The 25,028-nt window shown below is 39.2% G+C and overlaps 1 protein-coding gene across 1 annotated transcript in view; it reads left to right on the top strand.

Moving 5' to 3' along the window:
• The first annotated feature begins 588 nt into the window (after nt 1–588).
• The window catches only part of B4GALNT2 (beta-1,4-N-acetyl-galactosaminyltransferase 2), a 58,351-nt gene continuing 33,911 nt past the window's right edge, over nt 589–25,028 (top strand). Inside the window, exon 1 of the mRNA XM_036879839.2 lies at nt 589–699. Within this exon, the coding sequence (XP_036735734.2) occupies nt 686–699 (14 nt within the window). The 5' untranslated portion in view covers nt 589–685. The remainder of the gene's footprint in view (nt 700–25,028) is intronic.

Below are 25,028 nucleotides of genomic sequence, written 5' to 3'. Positions count from 1 at the left end.
GGCACCTGCTCCTGTCCATTCTCTCCCAGCCCCTGGCTGTTCAGAGGTTTGGGCAAAACGCGGAATCCGCGCGGTCCACTGCAGAGAGGTCCCCTTCTGTCAATTCGGACCACCGACGCGGTGGAGTGTGGCTGGCCTGGGGACTACGCGTCCGAGCAAAGGAAAATGCTTGATTCGCCGGGGGCTTCCGAGTCACCCAGAAGCGATTCTAATCCCAGCTCCTCCACTTGCTTAGCAGATCGTCCCACTTTGCTTCAGTTTCGCTGTCTTAAAAGTGGGGCTAATAATTATACTCACCTCTCAAGGGCTGTTGTGAATAAATGACACAACGTAAATAAAGCGTTTAGCGCCGAGCCGGTACCCAGTATCGTAAACAGGGCTGTGGTCGATATTGTCACCTTTTTGAGTTCTCCAGGACGTGAGCCAGTTGTGGCTCTGTTGGCAGTGGAAACTGGTCGTCCCCGAAAAACCACAAAGATGCTTGGATGGACTGGCGCCAAGCTGGGCGCACTGACAGGCCCAGAAGGTGGGCGGGCGTGGTGGTGACGTGGGCAGGGACCCACCCAAGCTCCTACACCCGTCCTGGTCGCACAGAGCTTGCCGCGGCTGGGGCCAGGGCTGGGCAGTCTGCCAGACGGCCGCGGCGCTCCAGCAGCTCGCTGCGTGCCAGGCGACGGTATTTGGGATGACTTTAGCCAGGTGAGTGCCCCTGGAGCCCAGAGGAGAGGGAGGTCAGACTTGGCCCACCGGCGCGCGGTGGGCGAGCGGCCGGGTGCGGGGGCCGCTGGCTCCTGCGCGGAGGGACAGTGCAGTTAGTCTCTCAAGTCCCACCCGCCCCCACCGTAGGCGGTAGCAGCGGGGAAGGGGACGGCGCTAGGGGACGCGGTGGGGGGCCTGAATGCTGCGCCCCAGGGAACCCTGGCTTGCGGGTTGCAAACGTGGAAGAGGTCTCTGGTTCCCGGAAATGTGTGGGGTGGACGTCCCGAGGTTGCGAACCCACCTTCGCATCGCGGGTTTGGATCTCGAGAACTTGGAACCCGAGGCTCTGAGCAGCTCTGGGGCCGCGGGCTCAGGGCAGTCGGGGAGCCCTGGCGGCGTCCCCTCCGCAGCTTCGCAAACAGCCCGGAGAGTGTCAGGGATTTTGGAAAGCCAGTTTTCAGGTCTAGACGCACAGCCTTAAGGCAGAGTGCGCACCTGTTAGGTGGCTCCGGACACCCAAGAGCCTTTGAAGAGTAGCATAATAATCAAAGGAGAAAAAATAGACTTGGAGATCTACTTTGATTTTTACCTAAACCACAAAGAAGGATCATAAATACACTTTGTGCCTTTTTAACCCGAGTTTATTTTCTTCCTAATTTTCAAAACTGGAACAATTGTTTAACACCGCCAAGGAAGTCATCTCGTGAAAATGCAAAAATGTGTTCATGAGATGTTTCAAACGCATTAAAATGAAACACACATTATATAGGAGATGCGGTGGAACAAGGGGAAGCGAGGCAGCCTTTGCATCCATCGAATATTCCTGGCAAAATTTCAGCGTTCTTCTTGCCTAATCTTCCCCCACCCCACATTCCTTAATAAGTGACCCAGGAGTCTTGGCACCAGGCTTGAAACTGGTGCCAACGAATTTAAAGCCGGGAAGTCCTCGGTAAACTTGACTTTTCCTTCACAAAACCACAGCTGGAATCATGCAGAAAATGCCTGGGTTTTAACTGATGTATAAAGAGTATCTTTGCATCTCTAGGAGCCTAAGACTGCTGACCTGTGTGACTGAGGAGGAACTAATGTTTCTTCTTCAGAAGAAACTTCTTTTAAATTTTTCTTTGTCTTTTTAGTTTTTTTTAATTAAAAAATGCCCGATTTTGAAGTGGGTATTTCTGATTGTCCCTTTAAGATAGGTTAGTTCACCCCAACACATTCTATGAGCCCCCGAAATGATCATTAGAGTGTCAAGCACTAAACTCAGTAAATTGGGGTGTTCATTGCATTTCATATGCTGGGGAGAGCATTCATACATTTTATTATGTATAGACCCTGTTCTAGATTGTCTGGGCAGGGTCCCAGCATCCTTTGAAGAACATTCTTATTGTGTCCACTCTACACTCTTCAAAGAAATCGAGGAAGTAAGTTGCCCAATGAATACTCTGGAAGGAGCAGACTGGTATTCAGCTCCACTTGAGGCCAAAGCAGACATTTTATCCATAATATTTCAGTCAATAGATGATGTTTGGCAATTCTACTATGTGGTAAGCATCGTACTGGATGCGGGGAATGCAACTGTCCTGATCTCCTGGAGGAGTGGTGACAGTATCAGATCTGACATCAGCTGCTCATTTTTAACACTTCCTTCCTCTGTAAGACATAATTATTTTCAGTAATAATCATGTAATAATCACTAGTAATTATTACTTTCTTGATTTTCTTTCATTTGAACGCAATTAAAAATAAACTACGATTTTGAAAGATATTCAAACTGAATAAAATATTTTATGTGTGAATTAAAATTCACACTTACCCAAACAAAATATCACACTTGGCAGTTCACACTGTTTGCTGTTTTAAAATTTAAACACCGATGAAAAACTCTAAGTGGTCACTCATTATGACAGAACTGAAGTGACTGAAGTTTGGTTTCTTCACCTTTAAAATCACTGTGCTGTTAGTATTTATTTCATGCTACTGCTTAAATGGAGCAACAGGTAATAATACCACAAAGGTTAGAGACAAACTGTCCCCTATGCCTCCTTGAGCAATTCTGAGCATTATAAACTTACTCTGGTTGCAACTCCGGTTGCAAGTTTACTTTGGAACTTGCAGTTCTGTGTAACTGTGAGTTCTTCAGATTCATTTACATGCAGAATGTCACTTTCATAAAGGGTCAGTAATAAAATGTGCTAACATGAAGTTATCATGTATTCTTAACATGTAACAGTAACTGCAGCAAATGCTTAGACCTTAGACCAGCAGTTCTTTTTATTTTATTAAAGAATCATTAATATACAATCTTGTGTTGGTTTTAAATGTACCTCACAGTGGTTCAACAGTCCCTGAGACCTACCTATATTGTGATTGTGAATTATAGTGCCCCTTTCTCTCCCTCTCCCTCACCTCTCCTACACGCCCCAACCCCTCTACCTTGGTAACCACTAGTCTCTTCTCAGTGTCTTTGAGTCTGCTGATGTTTTGTTCCTTCTGTTTTGCTTGGTTTTTATATTCCACAAGTAAGTGAATTCATATGGTATTTGTCTTTTTCTACCTGGCTTTCGCTGAGCATAATACCCTCTAGACCCAACCATGTTGCTGCAAACGGGAGAATTTCTTTCTTTTTATGGATGAATAATATTCCATTGCCTATATGTACCACATCTTCTTTATCCACTCATCTATTGATGGACACTATTGATGGACATCTTGGCTATTGTAAATAATGTGGCGATAAACATGGGGGTATCTTTTCAAATTAGAGATTTTGTTTTCTTTGGGTAAATTCCTAGGAGTGGAATTACTGGGTCAAATGGTATTTCTATTTTTAGTTTTTTGAAGAAACTCCATACTGCTTTCCAGAGCTGTTGCACCAATTTACATTCCCACCAACAGGGTGGGAGGGTTCCCATTTCTCCACATCCTTGCCAACATTTGTTGTTAGACCAGCAGTTCTTGATCTCTTTGGTCTTGGGATCCTTTTCATACTCTTAGAAATTACTGAAGACTGCAAAGAACTTTTGTTTACATGAGCTGTACCTATTCCTATTACCATATTATAGATTAAAGCTGCAAAAACTGAAAAAGATATGAATTAAGTCATTAAAAAGTAACAATCACAAAGAATGTTAATATAACATGTTTTAATGAGAAATAACCAATCATTTGAAGGCTTCCTTGGAGCTGACCTATCTACTGTTTCTCCCACTCACGTGCTTATTGCCTAGAGGCTATGTTTCCTCTCCATGTGGCTCTCTGTGGACAACTGGCTTCCCCAGAGCTAATTATCCAAGCGAGAATGTGCCACCAAGACAGAAGCCACATGTCTTTTATTACCTAACTTCAGAAATGACCTGTACTGTTTGTGTGTCAGGACAGGCTGCTTCTGCTCTATACAGTTGGTCACACAGGCCAGTTGGGAAGGGGCTGCACAAAGGTAGGACTACCTAGAGGCAGAGATCATGAGGGCCACCCTGGAGACAGGCTGCTACAGAATTTTTGCATCTACTTTTATGAGTGAGATTGGCTGTGATTTTTCTTTTTTATCATATCCTTGTCAGGTTTGTTTATGCTGTTGCATAAAATAGGTTGGGGAGTGTTCCCTCATTTGCTGTTCTTGGGGAGAATAGGAAATGAAATGAAAACGAATAATAGGCACCATAAGGATTTTCCTGAATTTTCTTTTTGCTTGTGTTGGCTTTTGTACATTGTATTGTTTTCTAAGTGTTTGCTTCTTTCCACTACATTTTCCAGTTGGTGGGCACAAAATTTTAATTTACATCCTCTTATTACTACTTTAATGGCTGTAAGGTTCAGGCGATGCACCCAATGCTCCTGACAGTGCTGATTTGTGCCTACTCTTGTTTTTTCTTGATCCTTCCAATGAGTTTATTAATTTTACTAATTTTTAAAATAAAACAACTTTGATGTTTTTGATGATCCTTTGATCCTGTACAATGTGTATTTCCTATCTCATTAATTTGTGCTCTCATTGTAATGATTTCCTTCTACTTTGAGCCTAATTTGACAATCTTTTTCTAATTTCTGAGGTAGATATTTGCTTTCTGGCTCTCAGATTCTAATCTTTTCTAGTATAATTATTCAAAGCAATACATTTCTCTTTTTTTTCTTGCTGTTCCCAGAGATATCCAGTGCTAACAATTTGATACATTTACTGTTATTTTTACACAAATAGGATCCTACCATATATACCATTCTGTAACCTACTTTGTTTTTCTTTAGGACATATTTTCAATGTCCCACTGGGGAAAGCTAGATGGTAGGATTACTGTACTATTCTTGTAACTTCTCATGAGTCCCTAAATATTTCAGGATAAAACGTTTTTAAAAAACTTAAAAAAACTTTGCACTTTAGAAAGATTTCTTTTAATATTTATGTTAAATATTGTTTAATTTAAATTAATATTTTTATATTATAAATATGTAAATAATAAATAAATAACTTTAAAAAACAGAGCCACTTTGGTAACATGCCAATTTCCTCATTCTGTTGAATGGGTGCTAGTATTTTATTGTTAGCATATGATAGTTCTTTTAACCAGTCTCCCATTGATTGGCATTTAGGTTATTTTCCAGTTTTTCAGTGTTGCAGAAATGAGACAACGGACAAATGGTTGTACTTTTCCTCTGAGTTGTCGTATGGTTTAACAAGCCAAGCACCTCACCTGCTTTGATTGTTCTTCTATATGAGGCCTGTAGTTAAACTTTACCATCTCAGGTAATCGTGTCCAGGAAGGTTTTGTGTTGGCAGATTTGCATTGCTTTGTAAGAAACATTTAGTCATAGCAGACAAAAGTAAATTATTGAAACGTTTGTTTCTACTCCCTGAAGTTGCCTCTTCTTTTCCCATCATGATTTCTCCTTGTGGGGCACCGGTTCACCAGATCCTGCCCATGTGTTGGGAGGAGTCTTTAGGAGGCCTGCATGACTGTGCAGTCTTCAACCTTGACAAAAACAAATTAAACTGTTTGCAAGTTCAACAGAGAGGAGAGAAGGGGCTCCCCCAAGTTGGTTGAAAACATAAGCAAAAGAATAATGAGCTTCTAAAAACAATTGGTTACCACTGTGCAGTGGCGAGGCCTTCTGAGTTGGGCACTCTTCCTATTTGGCGACCAATGAAAGGAATCAAAGTTCAGTTCTTCAGCCCTATGATGTGCCATCATAACACATATCCATTTTGATATTTATTAATGCAACCAATTTAGGAGTCCCTGCTATATGCAAGGCACTGTGGCACAGGTGTTGGGATGCAAAGATAACTAAGACGCTCTCGGCACCCCTGACAGTCAGTCTTCCCAGCCCAGCATTTCTTAGCTGCTTTTGCAGCCACAGACCCGTTTGAGAATCTGATGAAAACTGTAGAACTAGGGAAAATGTGCATGTGCATATATATACCTAGAACTTCACAAATGACCTTAGCTATGATTAAGAGTCACAAATGACTCTTGGGAGTCAACCATTAACCCCTGGCCTCAGGTGAAGATCCCTTGGTCTACCGGAAGTGCAAGATGGAAAACTGAAAAACCTGGAGATCATCTGGCTGAAAGGTCCTCTAGTGAGGAGTGTAGTCATAACTGTAGTACTTTTCATTTGTAAGACTGCATTTTTCTCAAATGAGGTACTATGCTCAGAGAGATTTGAGTAGCCCAAAGCCACTCAACTACCAGCTGGAAGAACTCTGACCAAAATCCAGGTCCATGATATGTACTTTGTTTTCAGATGAAGTGCCATGAACAAGGTTTTAAAAAAATCCTAATGTCTATCATATAGAGCTGAAAAGTTCTGACCAGCCATTAGGGTTACCCTTTCTCACCCAGAACATATTTGTTCATCAGATTAGTTTGCCCTATTAAATTATGTAATCCTTGAAGAAAGGGACTGTGGTTGCTCAACTTCGACTTCCTCACTGCCTAGCAAGGTGTCTGGCATAGAGAGCACGCACTGTTGAGTGAATGAAAGTTCATTACAGGAAAAAAGAGATGAGAGAATAAGCTTCTATTAAATGTGTTCCTCAGCTCACATTCTGCCTTCAGAGATTATCTCTGGGATGTGAGAATTGTCATCGGTTCATTGACATATTACTTTGTTATTCCTGTGTTTTTTTTCTTCCTCCCCCTTTGTCTTATCTGTGACATTTGATAAGTAGAACCAAGCTGGGTTGAGTCTAGGTTTGATGTTTAACACCAAGGAGTTCTTTCACTTTAGACAATCAAAAATTTTCCATGTTACTGAAGAAACTGTAAGCACTAATTTAATTATTTAAATTAGTTGCAGGGTTTGGATAATTTTTAGCTGAAAGCATATTGGAAAAAAGGAAAAAGGAAAAAGCCATTCTAACTTACCATCCAGCCCAAGACAAAGGACAACTTTGGAAGCAATGTGGTTGCTAAAACCATAAATGAACGGTTTAACCCCCTTAAGTCTTGGAAATTATATCTACCCTTGCGAAAAAGGACTGAGGGAATAAGTCAGTATATCATTTAACCACACTGAACTCCTTGAGGGCCGGATCTATGCCTGATCTACCTTTGTATTCTAGAAAATTGGCACATAGTGAGTGCTCAGTACATTTTTACTAAATTAAATTGGATTTTCCCAAAATTTATATATATCTGCAATGAATTTTTATATGTGTGTACATTTTGTATAAATATCCTATTTGTGGATAAATATCCTAAAAGGGCAAGCTGTGCCCCATATCTTCTCACATACAAACTGTAAAGAGCCCATAATACTCACTTATGTGTGACTAAAACTGAAGTCAGTTGTGTTACAGAATTTCATCTCATATGTATATACTCTGGTTAAAGCTACTTTGTATAGTACCAATTCTTTATAATACTGTCTCTGAAACAGTATTTTCCTAAATAAAAAGGTAAAATGACCTGTTACAATATATACTTAATGTATACTTTTAAACTCTAGCCAGGACTGGAGATAGTACTACCCCACTTCATCCAATAAGCTTCCCTGTTCCACACAACCCACCCTCTCAGCCAACGGCGGCGCCGCCCCACCATCTCAAGCTCAGTATGGTTGTACTCTGTGTTACTCATAGGGCTTTCCTGACATTGCTGGGCAGTTCTGACCCACCATGACTGACAAAGGTGGGCAGAGAGTGGAGCCAGACTTGCAGCAAAAAAAGCAGAGGGAGGGTGTAACACGATGCTAAAATGCCAGGTTTATGAAGGTTCAATGTGTTTTTAAGGAAATGGTTGACAAAACAGAGGGTTAAGGGATTTATGGAAGCTGTGCAATAGTGAATTTCTCTCAAATAGTATATTTGCTTTTTAGCTTCTTCTAAAACCTTTAGGAGAGATTTTGGTATGTGGTCTTTCTATGATCAGATCAAACTGTTGTCTGGTTTCCATTGTGATGTCTTCTATTTTTGTTGTTCACTGCTAGCTTAATTGCGTGGGGGTCAAAAAATATGTTCTATATTATTTAAATTCTTTAAAACTTTGCACACGTGTTTTATGACCCAGCATTTATTCAATTTTTGTAATGTCCTGTGTATATCTGACAAGAATGTATATTCTGCGGTCATTACATGCAGTGTTCTATATGTGTCCATATCTATCAAGTTGCTGATCATTTGGTTCATGTCATCTAAATGCTTACTAATTTTTTGTATGCTTCCTCTGTCAGATAGGGAGGGTAGCATGTGAAAATTTCTCACCATGATTGTGAATTTGTCTATATCTTCTTTAATTCTTTCAGTATTTTGCTTTGATATATTTGAGGCTATGTTTTGAGAATAAGGAATCGTTCTCTCTTCCTGTGAACTGAGTATTTTATAACTTTGAAGTATTCCTCTTTATCTGTGGCTTGGCTTTTTGTCTTAAAGTCTACTTGGTTTGATATTAATATAGAGATATTAACTTTATCTGGGTTACGCTTGGTATATTTATCTTCCTTTTTACTCTCAACATTTCTATATCTTTATATTTTAGGTGTGTCTCTTGCAAACTGCATATAATTTGACTTTTCCCCCCGTCAAGTCTGTTTTTGTGTTTTGATTGGAGGATTTAATCTATTTACATGTATGTAATTATTGATATGATTAGTTTAAATCTAACTTCTCATTGAGCATTTTCTCTTTGTTCTACCTGATCTATGTTCTTCTTTCTTTTCTTGCACTTTTTTGTATTGATTGTTTTTATTATTCCATTTTACTGTCTATTAGCTTGAAAGTCATTCACTATTTAAACTATTTCCATAATAATTACATTATAAATTATAATACAGTCTTGACTTATCAAAATCTATAGTTATTTGGTTTTTCTAATCCTTTCTTAGACAATGCAAGGACCTTACAGCACTTTTAGTCTATTTACTTCCTTTCCTGACTTACATGCCATTATTTTACTGTCTTTTCTTTATCGTTCTACAGTATTTAAAACCAAACAAAACAGTATTATTGTTTTATGCAGTCAACAGTTATCTAGATTTACCCACTTATTTGCCATTTTAATTTTTTTTTAATTTAAGTATCATTGATATACAATCTTACATTGGTTTCAAATGTACAACACAGTGCTTCAACAGTTACCACTATTATTAAATCCTCACCCCCTCTCTGTGGTTACCATCTATCAATGTAGAAAGATGTTACAGAATCATTGACTATATTCTCCATGCTGTACTACCGTCATGACCAACTTATATTGTAATTATGCATTATTGTGCCCCTTTATCCCCCTCATTCTCCCTGCTGACCTGCACCAACCCCTCCCCCTTGTAACCGTTAGTCACTTTTCAGTGTCTATGGGTCCACTGTTGTTTTGTTCCTTCTGTTTTCTTTGTTTTTATACTCCACAAGTAAGTGAAATCTTATGGTATTTGTCTTTCTCCACCTGGCTTGTTTCGCTGAGCATAACACCCTCTAGATCCATCCATATTGTTGCCAAAGGCAGAATTTACTTTCTTTTCTTGGCTGAATAATATTTCATTGTGTGTATGTCCCACATCTTCTTTATCCATTCGTCTATTGATGGACACTTAGGTTGCTTCCATATCTTGGCTATTGTAAATAGTCCTGCAATAAACAAAGGAGTGCATATGTCTTTTTGAATCAGGGATTTTGTTTTCTTTGGGTAAATTCCTGGAAGTGGAATTCCTGGGTCAGATGGTATTTCTATTTTTAGTTTTTTGAGGAAACTCCATACTGCTTTCCACAGTGGCTGCACCAATGTATAGTCCCACCAAGAGTGTAGGAGGGTTCCTATTTCTCTGTACCCTCACCAGCATTTGTTGTTTCTTGTCTTTTGGGTAATGGCCATTCTAATTGGTGTGAGGTTATATCTCATTGTGGTTTTAATTTGCATTTCCCTGATGATTAATGATGTGGAGCATCTTTTTATGTTCATGTTGGCCATTTGTATTTCTTTTTTGGAGAAGTGTCTGTTCAGGTCCTCTGCCCATTTTTTGATCAGGTTGTTTTTTGGGTGTTGAGGTGTAACATTTTGGATGTTAACCCCTTATCAGATGAGCCATTTACAAATATATTTTCCTATACTGTAGGATGGCTTTTTGTTCTGCTGATGGTATCCTTTGCTATACAGATTTTAGTTTGATGTAGTCCTACTTGTTCATTTTTTATTTTGTTTCCCTTGCCCAAGGAGATGTGTTCAGGAAAAAGTTGCTCATGTTTATATTCAAGAGATTTTTGCCTATGTTCTCTTTTATGGTTTCATGACTTAAATTCAGATCTTTAATCCATTTCTAGTTTACTTTTGTGTATGGAGTTAGACAATAATCCAGTTTCATTCTCTTACATGTAGCTGTCCAGTTTTCCCAACCCCAGTTGTTTAAGAGGCTGTCTTTTCACCACTATATATTCATGGATACTTTATTTTATATTAATTGGCCATATATGTGTAGGTTTATATCTGGGCTCTCTGTTCTGTTCCATTGATCTATGGGTCTGTTCTTGTGCCAGCACCAGACTGTTTTGATTTCTGTGGCTTTGTAGCAGAGCTACAACTCTAAGTTAGGGAGCATAATCCACCCCCCCACCAGCTTTGTTCTTCTTTCTCAGGTTTGCTTTGGCTATTCAGGGTCTTTGTGATTCCATATGAATTTTAGAACTATTTGTTCTAGTTCATTGATAAAGGCTATTGATATTTTAATAGGGATTGCATTGAATTGGAATCTGTAAATTGTTTTAGGTAGGATGGCCATTTTGACAATATGAATTCTTCCTATCCATGAGCATGGGATAGATTTCCACTTGTTGGTGTTTTCTTTAATTTCCCTCATGGTGTCTTTCATGAGTATAGGTCTTTCACCTCCTTGGTTAGGTTTATTCCTAGGTATTTTATTCTTTTTGATGCAATTGTAACTGAAGTTGTTTTCCTGTTTTCTCTTTCTGCTAGTTCATTGTTAGTATATAGGAATGTAACAGATTTCTGTGTATTAATTTTGTATCCTGCAACTTTGCTGAATTCCGTTATTAGTGTTAATAGTTTTTTTAGTGGAGTCTATAGGGTTTTCTATGTATACTATAATGTCATCTGTAAATAGTGGCAGTTAACTTCTTCCTTACCAATTTGGATGCCTTTTATCTCTTTGTTTTGTCTGATTGCTGTGCTAGGACCTTATGTACTATGTTAAAAAAAGTGGTGAGAGTGTGCATCCTGGTTTTGTTTCCAATCTTAGAGGAAAAGCTTTCAGCTTTTTGTTGTTGAATATGATGTTAGCTGAGGGTTTGTCATTTATGGCCTTTTATAAGGGTGAGGTATGTATCCTCTAAACCGATTTTGTTGAGAGTTTTTATCACGAATGGATGTAGAATTTTGTCAAGTGCTTTTTCAGCATCTATTGAGATGATCATATGGTTTTTATCCTTTTTGTTAATGTGGTGTATGATATTGATTGATTTACAAATGTTGTATTATCCTTGCATCCCTGGAATAAATCCCACTTGGTCATGATGGATGATCTTTTGGGATTCAGTTTGCTAATATTTTATTGAGTATTTTTGCATCTATGTTCATCAGGAATATTGGTCTATAATTTTCTTTTTAGGTGGTGTCTTTGTCTGGTTTTGGAATGAGTTTGGAAGTGTTCCCTCCTCTTCTACTTTTTGGAATACTTTGAGAAGAATGGGTATTAGCTCTTTAAATGTTTCATAGAATTCATCTGTGAAGCCATCTGGTCCTGGAGTTTTGTTTTTTGGGAGTTTTTTTGGTTACCAATTCAATTTCAGTGCTGGTAATTGATCTGTTCAGATTTTCTGTTTCTTCTGGGGTCATCTTGGAAGGTTGTATTTCTCTAGGAAGTTGTCCATTCTAGGTTGTCCAATTTATTGGCATATAATTTTTTTTTTTTACATTTTTTTTTTTTTTTGTGAGGGCATCTCTCATATTTATCGATCAAATGGTTGTTAACGACAATAAAATTCTGTATAGGGGAGTCAATGCTCAATGCACAATCATTAATACACCCCAAGCCTAATTTTCGTCAGTCTCCAATCTTCTGAGGCATAACAAACAAGTTCTTACATGTAGAACAAATTCTTACATAATGAATAAGTTACATAGTGAACAGTACAAGGGCAGTCATCACAGAAACTTTCGGTTTTGCTCATGCATTATGAACTATAAACAGTCAGTTCAAATATGAATACTCATTTGATTCTTATACTTGATTTATATGTGGATACCACATTTCTCTCTTTATTATTATTATTTTTAATAAAATGCTGAAGTGGTAGGTAGATACAAGATAAAGGTAGAAAACAGAGTTTAGTGTTGTAAGAGAGCAAATGTAGATGATCAGGTGTGTGCCTGTAGACTATGTGTTAATCCAAGCTAGACCAGGGCAATAAAACATCCACGTATGCAGAAGATTTCTCTCAGAACAGGGGGGGTGAGGTTCTAAGCCTCACCTCTGTTGATCCCCAATTTCTCACCTGATGGCCCCCCTGCGACTGTGCCTGTCTTAGGTTGTTCCTCCCTTGAGGAATCTTACCCGTCTCTGGCTAACCAGTCATCTTCCGGGGCCATACAGGGAAATGTAAAGTTGGTAAGTGAGAGAGAAGCCTTACTGTTTGAAAAGGTTAGCTTTTTACTTCTTTGCATATTTATGCCCTGTGGCTTCTATGCCCAGCAATTGTCTTGAGGTGTCTTTACCACTTGGAAGAATTATGATACTCAGTAAATTTGATATGAGGCACAGATTCTATTTAAGGGCTGTAATTAGGAAGGAAGAAGAAAAGCTATAGAAGTAGCAGGCGGAAGAAAACATGGGAAGATTGATTATTTCTTTGACATATCTTCTTGTAGAGTAACTTCAGCATATATAGGTTTTAAGCTACTACTTAAATTGCGCACACACATTAACATAATAGGAGTATAGTTACATAACCAAAGCATATCTGTAATTACCAGCCATCTCCAGTGAAACCAAGAAAACCAGTTAGGCACCTTAGGCATTTGTGAAAACTTATCTATGATATGGTGGATATTGTCCAACTGAACTTGAACAGTCTGAGAGAAATCAGACAAATTAAAACAACCCATTCCTGGGGAATGTTCACATCCCTTATGTTCTTTTAACAGTAAATAGTCTGTAGTTGTAAGATTTTGGAGCGCTACAATTTGCACTTCTCCTAATTCTTGGTTGAGTTCCAACAGTATAGATCCAGTCAAAGTTGTTGTTTTACTGTATGCACAGGCCAGCTTAGATATCTCCTTCATTCCCATGGCAAGTCCAGGAGCTGGTGGGATGAGTGCATCTACAGCTGTAGCAGTGCGTGGATCGTTGTTGGGGTTTTTTGATGATCATCTTCTGGCATGAGTCTTCCAGAGAGTGCTGATGTTGGAAGTTCTCTTTCATATCGTATCTTAGTTCATTTTCGGGGTAGCCCAATTAGGCTTTGATCTTCTGTATAAACGCAAACAGACCCTTTGCCTACACTTTTATATGCCCTTTATACCCTTGTGTAGAACTCATTGGAGGTTACCACACAGGAACTGCCCCTTTTTTTTTTTTGTATCACTAATCTACACTTACATGACGAATATTATGTTTACTAGGCTCTCCCCTATACCAGGTCTCCCCTATAAACCCCTTTACAGTCACTGTCCATCAGCATAGCAAAATGTTGTATAATCACTACTTGCCTTCTCTGTGTTGTACAGCCCTCCCTTTTCTCCTACCGCCCCATGCATGTTAATCTTAATACCCCCCTACTTCTCCCCCCCTTATCCCTCCCTACCCACCCATCCTCCCCAGTCCCTTCCCCTTTGGTACCTGTTAGTCCATTCTTGAGTTCTGTGATTCTGGTGCTGTTTTGTTCCTTCAGTTTTTCCTTTGTTCTTATATTCCACAGATAAGTGAAATCATTTGGTATTTCTCTTTCTCCGCTTGGCTTGTTTCACTGAGCATAATACCCTCCAGCTCCATCCATGTTGCTGCAAATGATTGGATTTGCCCTTTTCTTATGGCTGAGTAGTATTCCATTGTGTATATGTACCACATCTTCTTTATCCATTCATCTATCGATGGACATTTAGGTTGCTTCCAATTCTTGGCTATTGTAAATAGTGCTGCGATAAACATAGGGGTGCATCTGTCTTTCTCATACTTGATTGCTGCATTCTGAGGGTAAATTCCTAGGAGTGCAATTCCTGGGTCAAATGGTAAGTCTGTTTTGAGCATTTGGATGTGCCTCCATACTGCTTTCCACAATGGTTGAACTAACTTACATTCCCACCAGCAGTGTAGGAGGGTTCCCCTTTCTCCACAGCCTCGCCAACATTTGTTGTTGTTTGTCTTTTGGATGGCAGCCATCCTTACTGGTGTGAGGTGATACCTCATTGTAGTTTTAATTTGCATTTCTCTGATAATTAGCGATGTGGAGCATCTTTTCATGTGTCTGTTGGCCATCTGTATTTCTTTTTTGGAGAACTGTCTGTTCAGTTCCTCTGCCCATTTTTTAATTGGGTTATTTGTTTTTTGTTTGTTGAGGCGTGTGAGCTCTTTATATATTCTGGATGTCAAGCCTTTATCGGATGTGTCATTTTCAAATATATTCTCCCATACTGTAGGGATCCTTTTTGTTCTATTGATGGTGTCTTTTTCTGTACAGAAGCTTTTCAGCTTAATATAGTCCCACTTACTCATTTTTGCTGTTGTTTTCCTTGCCCAGGGAGATATGTTCAAGAAGAGGTCACTCATGTTTATGTCTAAGAGGTTTTTGCCTATGTTTTCTTCCATGAGTTTAATGGTTTCATGGCTTACATTCAAGTCTTTGATCCATTTTGAGTTTACTTTTGTATATGGGGTTAGACAATGGTCCAGTTTCATTCTCCTACATGTAGCTGTCCAGTTTTGCCAGCACCATCTGTTGAAGAGACTGTCATTTCCCCATTGTATGTCCATGGCTCCTTTATCAAATATTAATTGACCATATATGTCTGGGTTAATGTCTGGATTCTCTAGTCTGTTCCATTGGTCTGTGGCTCTGCTCTTGTGCCAGTACCAAATTGTCTTGATTACTATGGCTTTATAGTAGAGCTTGAAGTTGGGGAGTGAGATCCCCCCTACTTTATTCTTCTTTCTCAGGATTGCTTTGGCTATTCGGGGTCTTTGGTGTTTCCATATGAATTTTTGAATTATTTGTTCCAGTTCATTGAAGAATGTTGCTGGTAGTTTCATAGGGATTGCATCAAATCTGTATATTGCTTTGGGCAGGATGGCCATTTTGACGATATTAATTCTTCCTAGCCACGAGCATGGGATGAGTTTCCATCTGTTAGTATCCCCTTTAATTTCTCTTAAGAGTGACTTGTAGTTTTCAGAGTATAAGTCTTTCACTTCTTTGGTTAGGTTTATTCCTAGGTATTTTATTTTTTTTGGTGCAATTGTGAATGGAGTTGTTTTCCTGATTTCTCTTTCTGTTGGTTCATTGTTAGTATATAGGAAAGCCACAGATTTCTGTGTGTTAATTTTGTATCCTGCAACTTTGCTGTATTCCGATATCAGTCCTAGTAGTTTTGGGGTGGAGTCTTTAGGGTTTTTTATGTACAGTATCATGTCATCTGCAAATAGTGACAGTTTAACTTCTTCTTTACCAATCTGGATTCCTTGTATTTCTTTATTTTGTCTGATTGCCGTGGCTAGGACCTCCAGTACTATGTTAAATAACAGTGGAGAGAGTGGGCATCCCTGTCTAGTTCCCGATCTCAGAGGAAATGCTTTCAGCTTCTCGCTGTTCAATATAATGTTGGCTGTGGGTTTATCATAGATGGCCTTTATTATGTTGAGGTACTTGCCCTCTATTCCCATTTTGCTGAGAGTTTTTAACATGAATGGATGTTGAACTTTGTCAAATGCTTTCTCAGCATCTATGGAGATGATCATGTGGTTTTTGTCTTTCTTTTTGTTGATGTGGTGGATGATGTTGATGGACTTTCGAATGTTGTACCATCCTTGCATCCCTGGGATGAATCCCACTTGGTCATGGTGTATGATCCTTTTGATGTATTTTTTAATTCGGTTTGCTAATATTTTGTTGAGTATTTTTGCATCTACGTTCATCAGGGATATTGGTCTGTAGTTTTCTTTTTTGGTGGGGTCTTTGCCTGGTTTTGGTATTAGGGTGATGTTAGCTTCATAGAATGAGTTTGGGAGTATCCCCTCCTCCTCTATTTTTTGGAAAACTTTAAGGAGAATGGGTATTATGTCTTCCCTGTATGTCTGATAAAATTCCGAGGTAAATCCATCTGGCCCGGAGGTTTTGTTCTTTGGTAGTTTTTTGATTACCGCTTCAATTTCGTTGCTGGTAATTGGTCTGTTTAGATTTTCTGTTTCTTCCTGGGTCAATCTTGGAAGGTTGTATTTTTCTAGGAAGTTGTCCATTTCTCCTAGGTTTCCCAGCTTGTTAGCATATAGGTTTTCATAGTATTCTCTAATAATTCTTTGTATTTCTGTGGGGTCCGTCGTGATTTTTCCTTTCTCATTTCTGGTACTGTTGATTTGTGTTGACTCTCTTTTCTTCTTAATAATTCTGGCTAGAGGCTTATCTATTTTGTTTATTTTCTCGAAGAACCAGCTCTTGGTTTCATTGATTTTTGCTATTGTCTTATTCTTCTCAATTTTATTTATTTCTTCTCTGATCTTTATTATGTCCCTCCTTCTGCTGACCTTAGGCCTCATCTGTTCTTCTTTTTCCAATTTCGATAATTGTGACATTAGACCATTCATTTGGGATTGCTCTTCCTTTTTTAAATATGCTTGGATTGCTATGTACTTTCCTCTTAAGACTGCTTTTGCTGTGTCCCACAGAAGTTGGGGCTTAGTGTTGTTGTTGTCATTTGTTTCCATATATTGCTGGATCTCCATTTTGATTTGGTCATTGATCCATTGATTATTTAGGAGCGTGTTGTTAAGCCTCCATGTGTTTGTGAGCCTCTTTGCTTTCTTTGTACAGTTTATTTCTAGTTTTATGCCTTTGTGGTCTGAAAAGTTGGTTGGTAGGATTTCAATCTTTTGGAATTTTCTGAGGCTCTTTTTGTGGCCTAGTATGTGGTCTATTCTGGAGAATGTTCCATGTGCACTTGAGAAGAATGTATATCCTGTTGCTTTTGGATGTAGAGTTCTGTAGATGTCTATTAGGTCCATCTGTTCTAGTGTGTTGTTCAGTGCCTCTGTGTCCTTACTTATTTTCTGCCCAGTGGATCTATCCTTTGGGGTGAGTGGTGTGTTGAAGTCTCCTAGAATGAATGCATTGCAGTCTATATCCCCCTTTAGTTCTGTTAGTATTTGTTTCACATATGCTGGTGCTCCTGTGTTGGGTGCATATATATTTAGAATGGTTATATCCTCTTGTTTGACTGAGCCCTTTATCATTATGTAGTGTCCTTCTTTATCTCTTGTTACTTTCTTTGTTTTGAAGTCTATTTTGTCTGATATTAGTACTGCAACCCCTGCTTTCTTCTCACTGTTGTTTGCTTGAAATATGTTTTTCCATCCCTAGACTTTTAGTCTGTACATGTCTTTGGGTTTGAGGTGAGTTTCTTGTAAGCAGCATATAGATGGGTCTTGCTTTTTTATCCATTCTGTTACTCTGTGTCTTTTGATTGGTGCATTCAACCCATTAACATTTAGGGTGACTATTGAAAGATATGTACTTATTGCCATTGCAGGCTTTAAATTCGTGGTTACCAAAGGTTCAAGGTTAGCCTCTTTAGTATCTTACTGCCTAACTTAGCTCACTTATTGAGCTGTTATATACACTGTCTAGAGATTCTTTTCTTCTCTCCCTTCTTGTTCCTCCTCCTCGATTCTTCATATGTTGGGTGTTTTGTGCTGTGCTCTTTCTAGGAGTGCTCCCATCTAGAGCAGTCCCTGTAAGATGTTCTGTAGAGGTGGTTTGTGGAAAGCAAATTCCCTCAGCTTTTGTTTGTCTGGGAATTGTTTAATCCCACCATCATATTTGAATGATAGTCGTGCTGGATACAGTATCCTTGGTTCAAGGCCCTTCTGTTTCATTGTATTAAATATATCATGCCATTCTCTTCTGGCCTGTAGGGTTTCTGCTGAGAAATCTGACGTTAGCCTGATGGGTTTCCCTTTATAGGTGACCTTTTTCTCTCTAGCTGCCTTTAACACTCTTTCCTTGTCCTTGATCTTTGCCATTTTAATTATTATGTGTCTTGGTGTTGTCCTCCTTGGATCCTTTCTGTTGGGGGTTCTGTGTATTTCCGAGGTCTGTTCGATTACTTCCTCCCCCAGTGTGGGGAAGTTTTCAGCAATTATTTCTTCTAAGATACTTTCCATCTCTTTTCCTCTCTCTTCTTCTGGGACCCCTATAATACGGATATTGTTCCTTTTAGATTGGTCACACAGTTCTCTTAATATTGTTTCATTCCTGGAGATCCTTTTGTCTCTCTCTATGTCAGCTTCTATGCGTTCCTGTTCTCTGATTTCAATTCCATCAATGGCCTCTGGCATTCTATCCATTCTGCTTATAAACCCTTCCAGAGTTTGTTTCATTTCTGTGATCTCCTTTCTGGCATCTGTGATCTCCCTCCGGACTTCATCCCATTTCTCTTGCGTATTTCTCTGCATCTCTGTCAGCATGTTTATGATTCTTATTTTGAATTCTTTTTCAGGAAGACTGGTTAGGTCTGTCTCCTTCTCTGGTGTTGTCTCTGTGATCTTTGTCTGCCTGTAGCTTTGCCTTTTCATGGTGATAGGAATAGTCTGCAGAACTGGGACGAGTGATGGCTGGAAGGACTTCCTTTCTTGTTGGTTTGTGGCCCTCCTCTCCTGGGAGAACAGCGACCTCTAGTGGCTTCTGCTGCGCAGCTGCACGCAGACAGGGTTTCTGCTTCCTGCCCAGTTGCTATGGAGTTAATCTCCGCTGTTGCTGTGGGCGTGGCCTGGCTCGGGCAGCTCCTCCAAAATGGTGGAGTCGCGTTGGAGCAGGAGCTGCTGGGAGGCTATTTATCTCCGTAAGGGGCCTCCCTGCTCCCTGCAGCCCAGGGGTTAGGGTGCCCAGAGATCCCCGGATTCCCTACCTCTGGATTAAGTGACCCGCCCTGCCCCTTTAAGTCTTCCCAAAAGCACCCGCCAAAACAAAACAACGACCACCAAAAAAAAAAAAAGAAAAAAACTTTTAAATTAAAAAAAGAAAAAAAAGTTTTTAATTAAAAAAAAAAAAGGTGGTCGTTCGTTTTTCTTTATTCTCCGGTGCCAGCCTCAGGCCTCTGCTCACCGGTCTCTCTGCCCTCTTTCCCTAGTATTGGGGTCCCTATCCCTTTAAGACTTCCAAAAAGCGCTCGCCAAAACAAAACAGCAAAAAAGCAAAAAAAAAAAAATGGTCGCGCACTTTTCTTATGTCCTCTGTCGCCCAGCCTCCAGTGCCTGCTCACTGTTCTTGCTGCCCTGTTTTCCCAGTATCGAGGGCCCTGCACTCTGGCCCGGATGGCGGGGGCTGGGTGTTCGGCAGCCCTGGGCTCCGTCTCCCTCCCGCTCTGCCTGCTCTTCTCCCGCCGGGAGCTGGGGGGAGGGGCGCTCGGCTCCCGCGGGGCCGGGGCTTGTATCTTACCCCCTTCGCGAGGCGCTGGGTTCTCTCAGGTGCGGATGTGGTCTGGATATTGTCCTGTGTCCTCTGGTCTTTATTCTAGGAAGGGTTGTCTTTGTTATATTTTCATAGATATATGTTGTTTTGGGAGGAGATTTCCGCTGCTCTACTCACGCCGCCATCTTCCGCCCCCCCCGGCATATAATTTTTCATAGTATTCTCTAATAATTCTTTGTATTTCTGTGGTATCTGTTGTGATTATTCCTTCTTCATTTCTGATTTTGTTTATGTGTGTACTCTTTTTTTCTTAATAAGTCTGGCTAAGGGTTTATCTATTTTGTTTATTTTCTCGAAGAAACAGCTCTTGGTTTCATTAATTTTTTTCTATTGTTTTATTCTACTCAACTTTATTTATTTCTGTTCTGATCTTTATTATATCTCTCCTTCTAGTAACTTTGGGATTCATTAGTTCTTCTTTTTCTAGTTTCTTTAATTGTGAATTTAGACTACTTTTTAGGGGATTGTTCTTGTTTCTTGAGGTAGTCCTGTATTGCTATGTACTTTCCTCTTAGAACTGACTTCACAGTGCCCCACAGATTTTGGGCTATTGAGTTTTTGTTTTTATTTGTCTCCATGTATTGCTTGATTTCTGTTTTAATTTGTTTATTGATCCATTGATTATTTAGAAGCATGTTGTTTAGCCTTCATGTGTTCATAGGCTTTTTAATTTTCTTTGTGTAATTTACTTTTAGTTTCATATCATTGTGGTCTAAGAAGCTGCTTGATATAATTTCAATCTCTTTGAATCTACTGAAGCTTATTTTGTGGCCTAGTATGTGATCTATTCTGGAGAATGTTCCATGTACACTTGAGAAAAATGTGTGTGCTGCTGCTTTTGGGTGGAATGTTCTGTAGATATCTGTTAAGTCCATCTGATCTAATGCATTGTTCAGTGCCTCTGTTTCCTTATTTATTTTCTGTCTGGTTAATCTGTCTATTGATTCTATTGAAGTGGTGTGTGTGGTGTGTTAAAGTCTCCTAAAATGAATAGGTTGCAATCTATTTCCTCCTTTAATTCTGTTAGTATTTGTTTTAGATATTTAGGTGCTCCATGTTGGGTGCACAGATATTTATAATGGTTATATCCCCTTGTTGGACTGACCCCTTTATCATTATGTAATGTCCTTCTTTGTCTCTTGTTACTTTCTTTGTTTTGAAATCTATTTTGTCTGATATAAGTACTGCTGCTCCTGCTTTTTTCTCCCTATTATTTGCATGAAATATCTTTTTCCATCCCTCCACTTTAGTCTGTGTATGCCTTTGGTCTGAAATCAGTCTCTTGTAGACAGCATATAGATGGGTCTTGTTTCTTTATCCATTCTGCCACCCTATGTCTTTTGATTGGTTTATTAATTGTTTTCTGGTTGATTTATAGCTCCTCTCTGTTCCTTTCTTCCTCTCTTACACTCTTCTCTTGTTATTTGATGGTTTTCTATTGTATTGTGAATAGGTTTGTCTTTTTAAATTTTTTTGTGTATCTAATGTAGGCTTCGGCTTTGTGGTTACCAAAAGTTCAAAGATAGCTTCCTTATTATAACAATCCATAGTAAGTTGCTGGTTACTCTATTTCAAACACCATCTAAATGTACTTTTTTCCCCTTCTTTTTCCTCCTCCACACTTTATGTATTAGATGTCATAATCTGCCCTTTTTGTGTATCCCTTGCCTGATTCTGTATATAGTTGATTTTGCTTCTTTTGGTTTGGTTTAATTTTGTACCTGCTTGGTAATTAATTGGTCTACTACCCTTACTGTGGGTTTATTTTCACTGGTGAAAGCTATTTATCTTTAGGAACATTTCCATCTATAGCCTCTCTCTAATGTATCCTGTAAGGCTGGCTTAGTCCTGGGGAATTCCTTCAACTTCTGTTTATCTGGAAATCCTGCTTTAAATTTAAATGATAATCTTGCCAGGTATAGGATTCCTTCTGTTTTAGTACATTAAGCATTTCATGCCACTCCCTTCTGACATGTAAAGTTTCTACTGAGAAGTCTGCTGATAGCCTGATGGGGTTTCCTTTACAAGTAATCTTTTTTTATCTCTCTGGCTGCTTTCAATACTCTTTTCTTATCATTGAACTTTGGCATTTTAATTATTATATGTCTTGGTGTTGTCTTCCTGGGTTTCTTTTGCTAGGGGCTCTCTGTATTTCCATGACTTGAGTGTCTATCTCATTCCCCAGATTGGGGACGTTTTCAACAATTATTTCCTCAAAGAGACTTTCTATCTCTTTGTCTCTCTCTTCTCCTTCTGGTACTCCTATTCAAATATTGTTTTGTTTGGATTGGCCACACAACTCTCTTGTCGTTCTTTCGTGCCTAGAGATCCTTTTTTTCTTACTGTTCCTCAGCTTGTTGTGCTCCTGTTCTCTAATTTCCGTCTCCTCGACTATCTCCTCTACTTGCAGTAAGCTACTCTTCAATCCCTCCATTGTGTATTTCATTCTGTTACTATATTCTTCAGCTCCGAGTGGCTCTCTTCTTCAGCTCTTCTCTTTGTTGAAGTCCTCCATGAGTTCTTCAATATTTTTCTGCAAATCAGTGGGCATGTTCATGACTTTTACTTTGAAATCTTTATCAAGAAGACTGGTGATCTCTATTTCATTTTGTCCTCTTTCTGATGTCTTGTCCAGTAGTTTTGTTTGGAACATATTCTTCTGCCTCCTCATTTTGTCAGGGTGTCTGTGTTTCTTCCTTTGTATTAGATGGATCTGTATGCTTCCTGGCCCTTTTCTGTGTGGTCCTCTCTTCTTCCCCAGGTGTAGGTGGCCTGTTCTGCAGTCTTCAGGTCATTTTCAGGTATTTGCTGTATTTTCTTCTTTTATGTGTTTTTGAGAGGAGGCTTCCGCCTTGCCTTCCTACCCGTGAAGGCCTGTGTTTTTAATGACCTTACTTGCCTCATTTTTAAAATGTTAAATCCACATGTGCCAAATACTGACTTTACAAAAGTTTGTGGAAATACTCTGAGATCAAGGTTTCCTCTAATGACGATTTAGGTTTGGTTCTGCTAGGCACTGGGAGCACTAACAATGTGGAATTACCTCAATTCAATTTCAAGAAATGATGGGAAGCCTAGTGGTCATGCCTGGGGGTGCCTGTGTGATTCAGCTTCCCCTTTTCTGAGGAAGCCCATTGGAGTTTCAACTAAAGCAAAGGGGATTCACCAGGAACCCACACTGCCACCTCCACTTGTGTTGATCTTGAACTCTAATATCTATTCCTTTACACCAAAAGACTGAGAAAAGCATGCTCAGCCTCTCAGCCATCCCTGGAGGAATCAGCAAACACATGCAGGGGAAAGGTAGCCTCATTCCTTAGCCTCCATTATTCCTAGAATTCTGACCTAGTAATTCATTACCTTGGTAGCCATCAGATCCCTTCAAACAGATTTTTTTGCAGGGGTCCGGCTTCTCTAGTTGTCATCAGTGGAAAAGGTGGTCTGAATTGCCCCATCCACTATTACTGGAGGCAGAAGTCCGTTCGCCCCTAAGGCTCTTTGGTGAGCCAGTTAGAAGAGGTAGAAGCTCTATGAGGCTGTTTTCGGACTTTCCACCAGTCACAGTGAGGGTGGCCAATTTTAACTCAGCTCAAGAAAATAAAAGGAGGTGATATTATTTGTACTCTTAGTATTGTGAAACAATCCATAGTTATTATGTACCTATATAATAATTCATAGTTATCATATATATCGTTTTACTGGGTTTCGCATCCTCACAACCAAAATTCCTGTCTAAAATATGCAAGAGCAGTATGCTCTCATCCACATTTTTTCACCAGATCTCTTTGGTTGTTAACTTAATAGGCCCAAAATGCTACTTCAAGTTGTTTTTAATTTACAAATGAGGACAAATATTTTCCTATGAGTTTTCTTACTAAATATATTCTTGAGTCAGTCCTTTCTTCATATCTATGCCCATTTATTAATTGGTGTCTTGATGTTTTTCTCGTAAATGAATTAAGATTAAACTTCTGCTTTCATATTTGTTAGGAACCATTTCAATAGTTCAGTATTACTGCTTTTATTTCTGTGTTGTTTTTCACTGTACAGACACTTTGAAAAGTCTGTTGCAGATTTAAGTAATTCAGTCTTTCCCCTTGTAGGTGTTTCTAATGCTGTCCAAGTGTCATGATTCCTCAAGGGTCTAGTGTAATAAAGCACACGGAAATCCTGAGATTACTTTATTAGGCAATAGGAAAATCTTGGCCAACTGATTCCCACTGTCTGTAGGACCAGCTTGTCATCAGCACCACCTCTGCTAGGGAACAAGAGCCCCTGTGTTGGGGCTGGGGACGGTGAGGGCCTCCACTTTGCAGGTTATGACTCAGACTGCCCCACCAGGTTCTGCCTGGTTCCAAGGCTCTCTTTCTGAAATATGAGAATGGCTCGGCAGGATTAAACAGCTTCAGTTGGCTTGAAGGGACAAGTTGCCATCCCCTGGCTTATTTCCTTATTTCTCACTGACTTTATAAATTGTATTTTGGCCCTTCCTTGACAGTTTCTTAAATATGGTACAACCTGAATAGCAGACCCATGCAATTATAATTTTAACCAATTCCCACTTAAGCACATAAACAGTGTAATTTTAACCTTATAGGACATTTGTAGTTATTTGACAAAAATTCAGTTGTTGAATATTTTATTGGTAATCTACCAAAAAAATCCTATTAATGACTGCATCGCTAAATAGCTGGAATCAGGCTTGGTGAATCAGAACTCCAGGCTGAGAGAGGCCTGATCAGATGGTTGAACTTAGTTAAGAGGAAATAGAGGCTACTTTTTGCCAGTGTTTCTATGACTTGATTAGTTTTAGATTTACCTATCTTTTTTGAATGCCATTTCAGGAAATTCAGGTGTTACAGAAGTATATAACAAAGTAGTGAAAATTCCACATAAAATATTTATATATACTTAAGTATTTCTGGACTTTGGTTTATTCCATTCACTTATTACTTTTTCCTGAATCAGTATCATGACTTTAATAACTATAAATTTTTTTCTTCAGTAGTACAGCCTTTTCTCTTATAGTATTTCCTTGTTATTTTCATGCGTTACTTCCAATTAGAATCACTTTGACAAAAAAATTCCTGTTGAAGATTCATTTACGTGATTTTTGTATTGAATTCACAGATTAATATAGGGTGAATTTCATCTGTACAATGTGGAGTTATCCTATTCAACAACTTATCTCCATTTATTCTATGAATTCCAG

Source organism: Manis pentadactyla, chromosome 4 (genome assembly GCF_030020395.1).
Source record: "Manis pentadactyla isolate mManPen7 chromosome 4, mManPen7.hap1, whole genome shotgun sequence".
In the NCBI taxonomy this organism is placed as follows: Eukaryota; Metazoa; Chordata; class Mammalia; order Pholidota; family Manidae; genus Manis; species Manis pentadactyla.
This window is presented reverse-complemented; position numbering and strand designations above follow the sequence as displayed.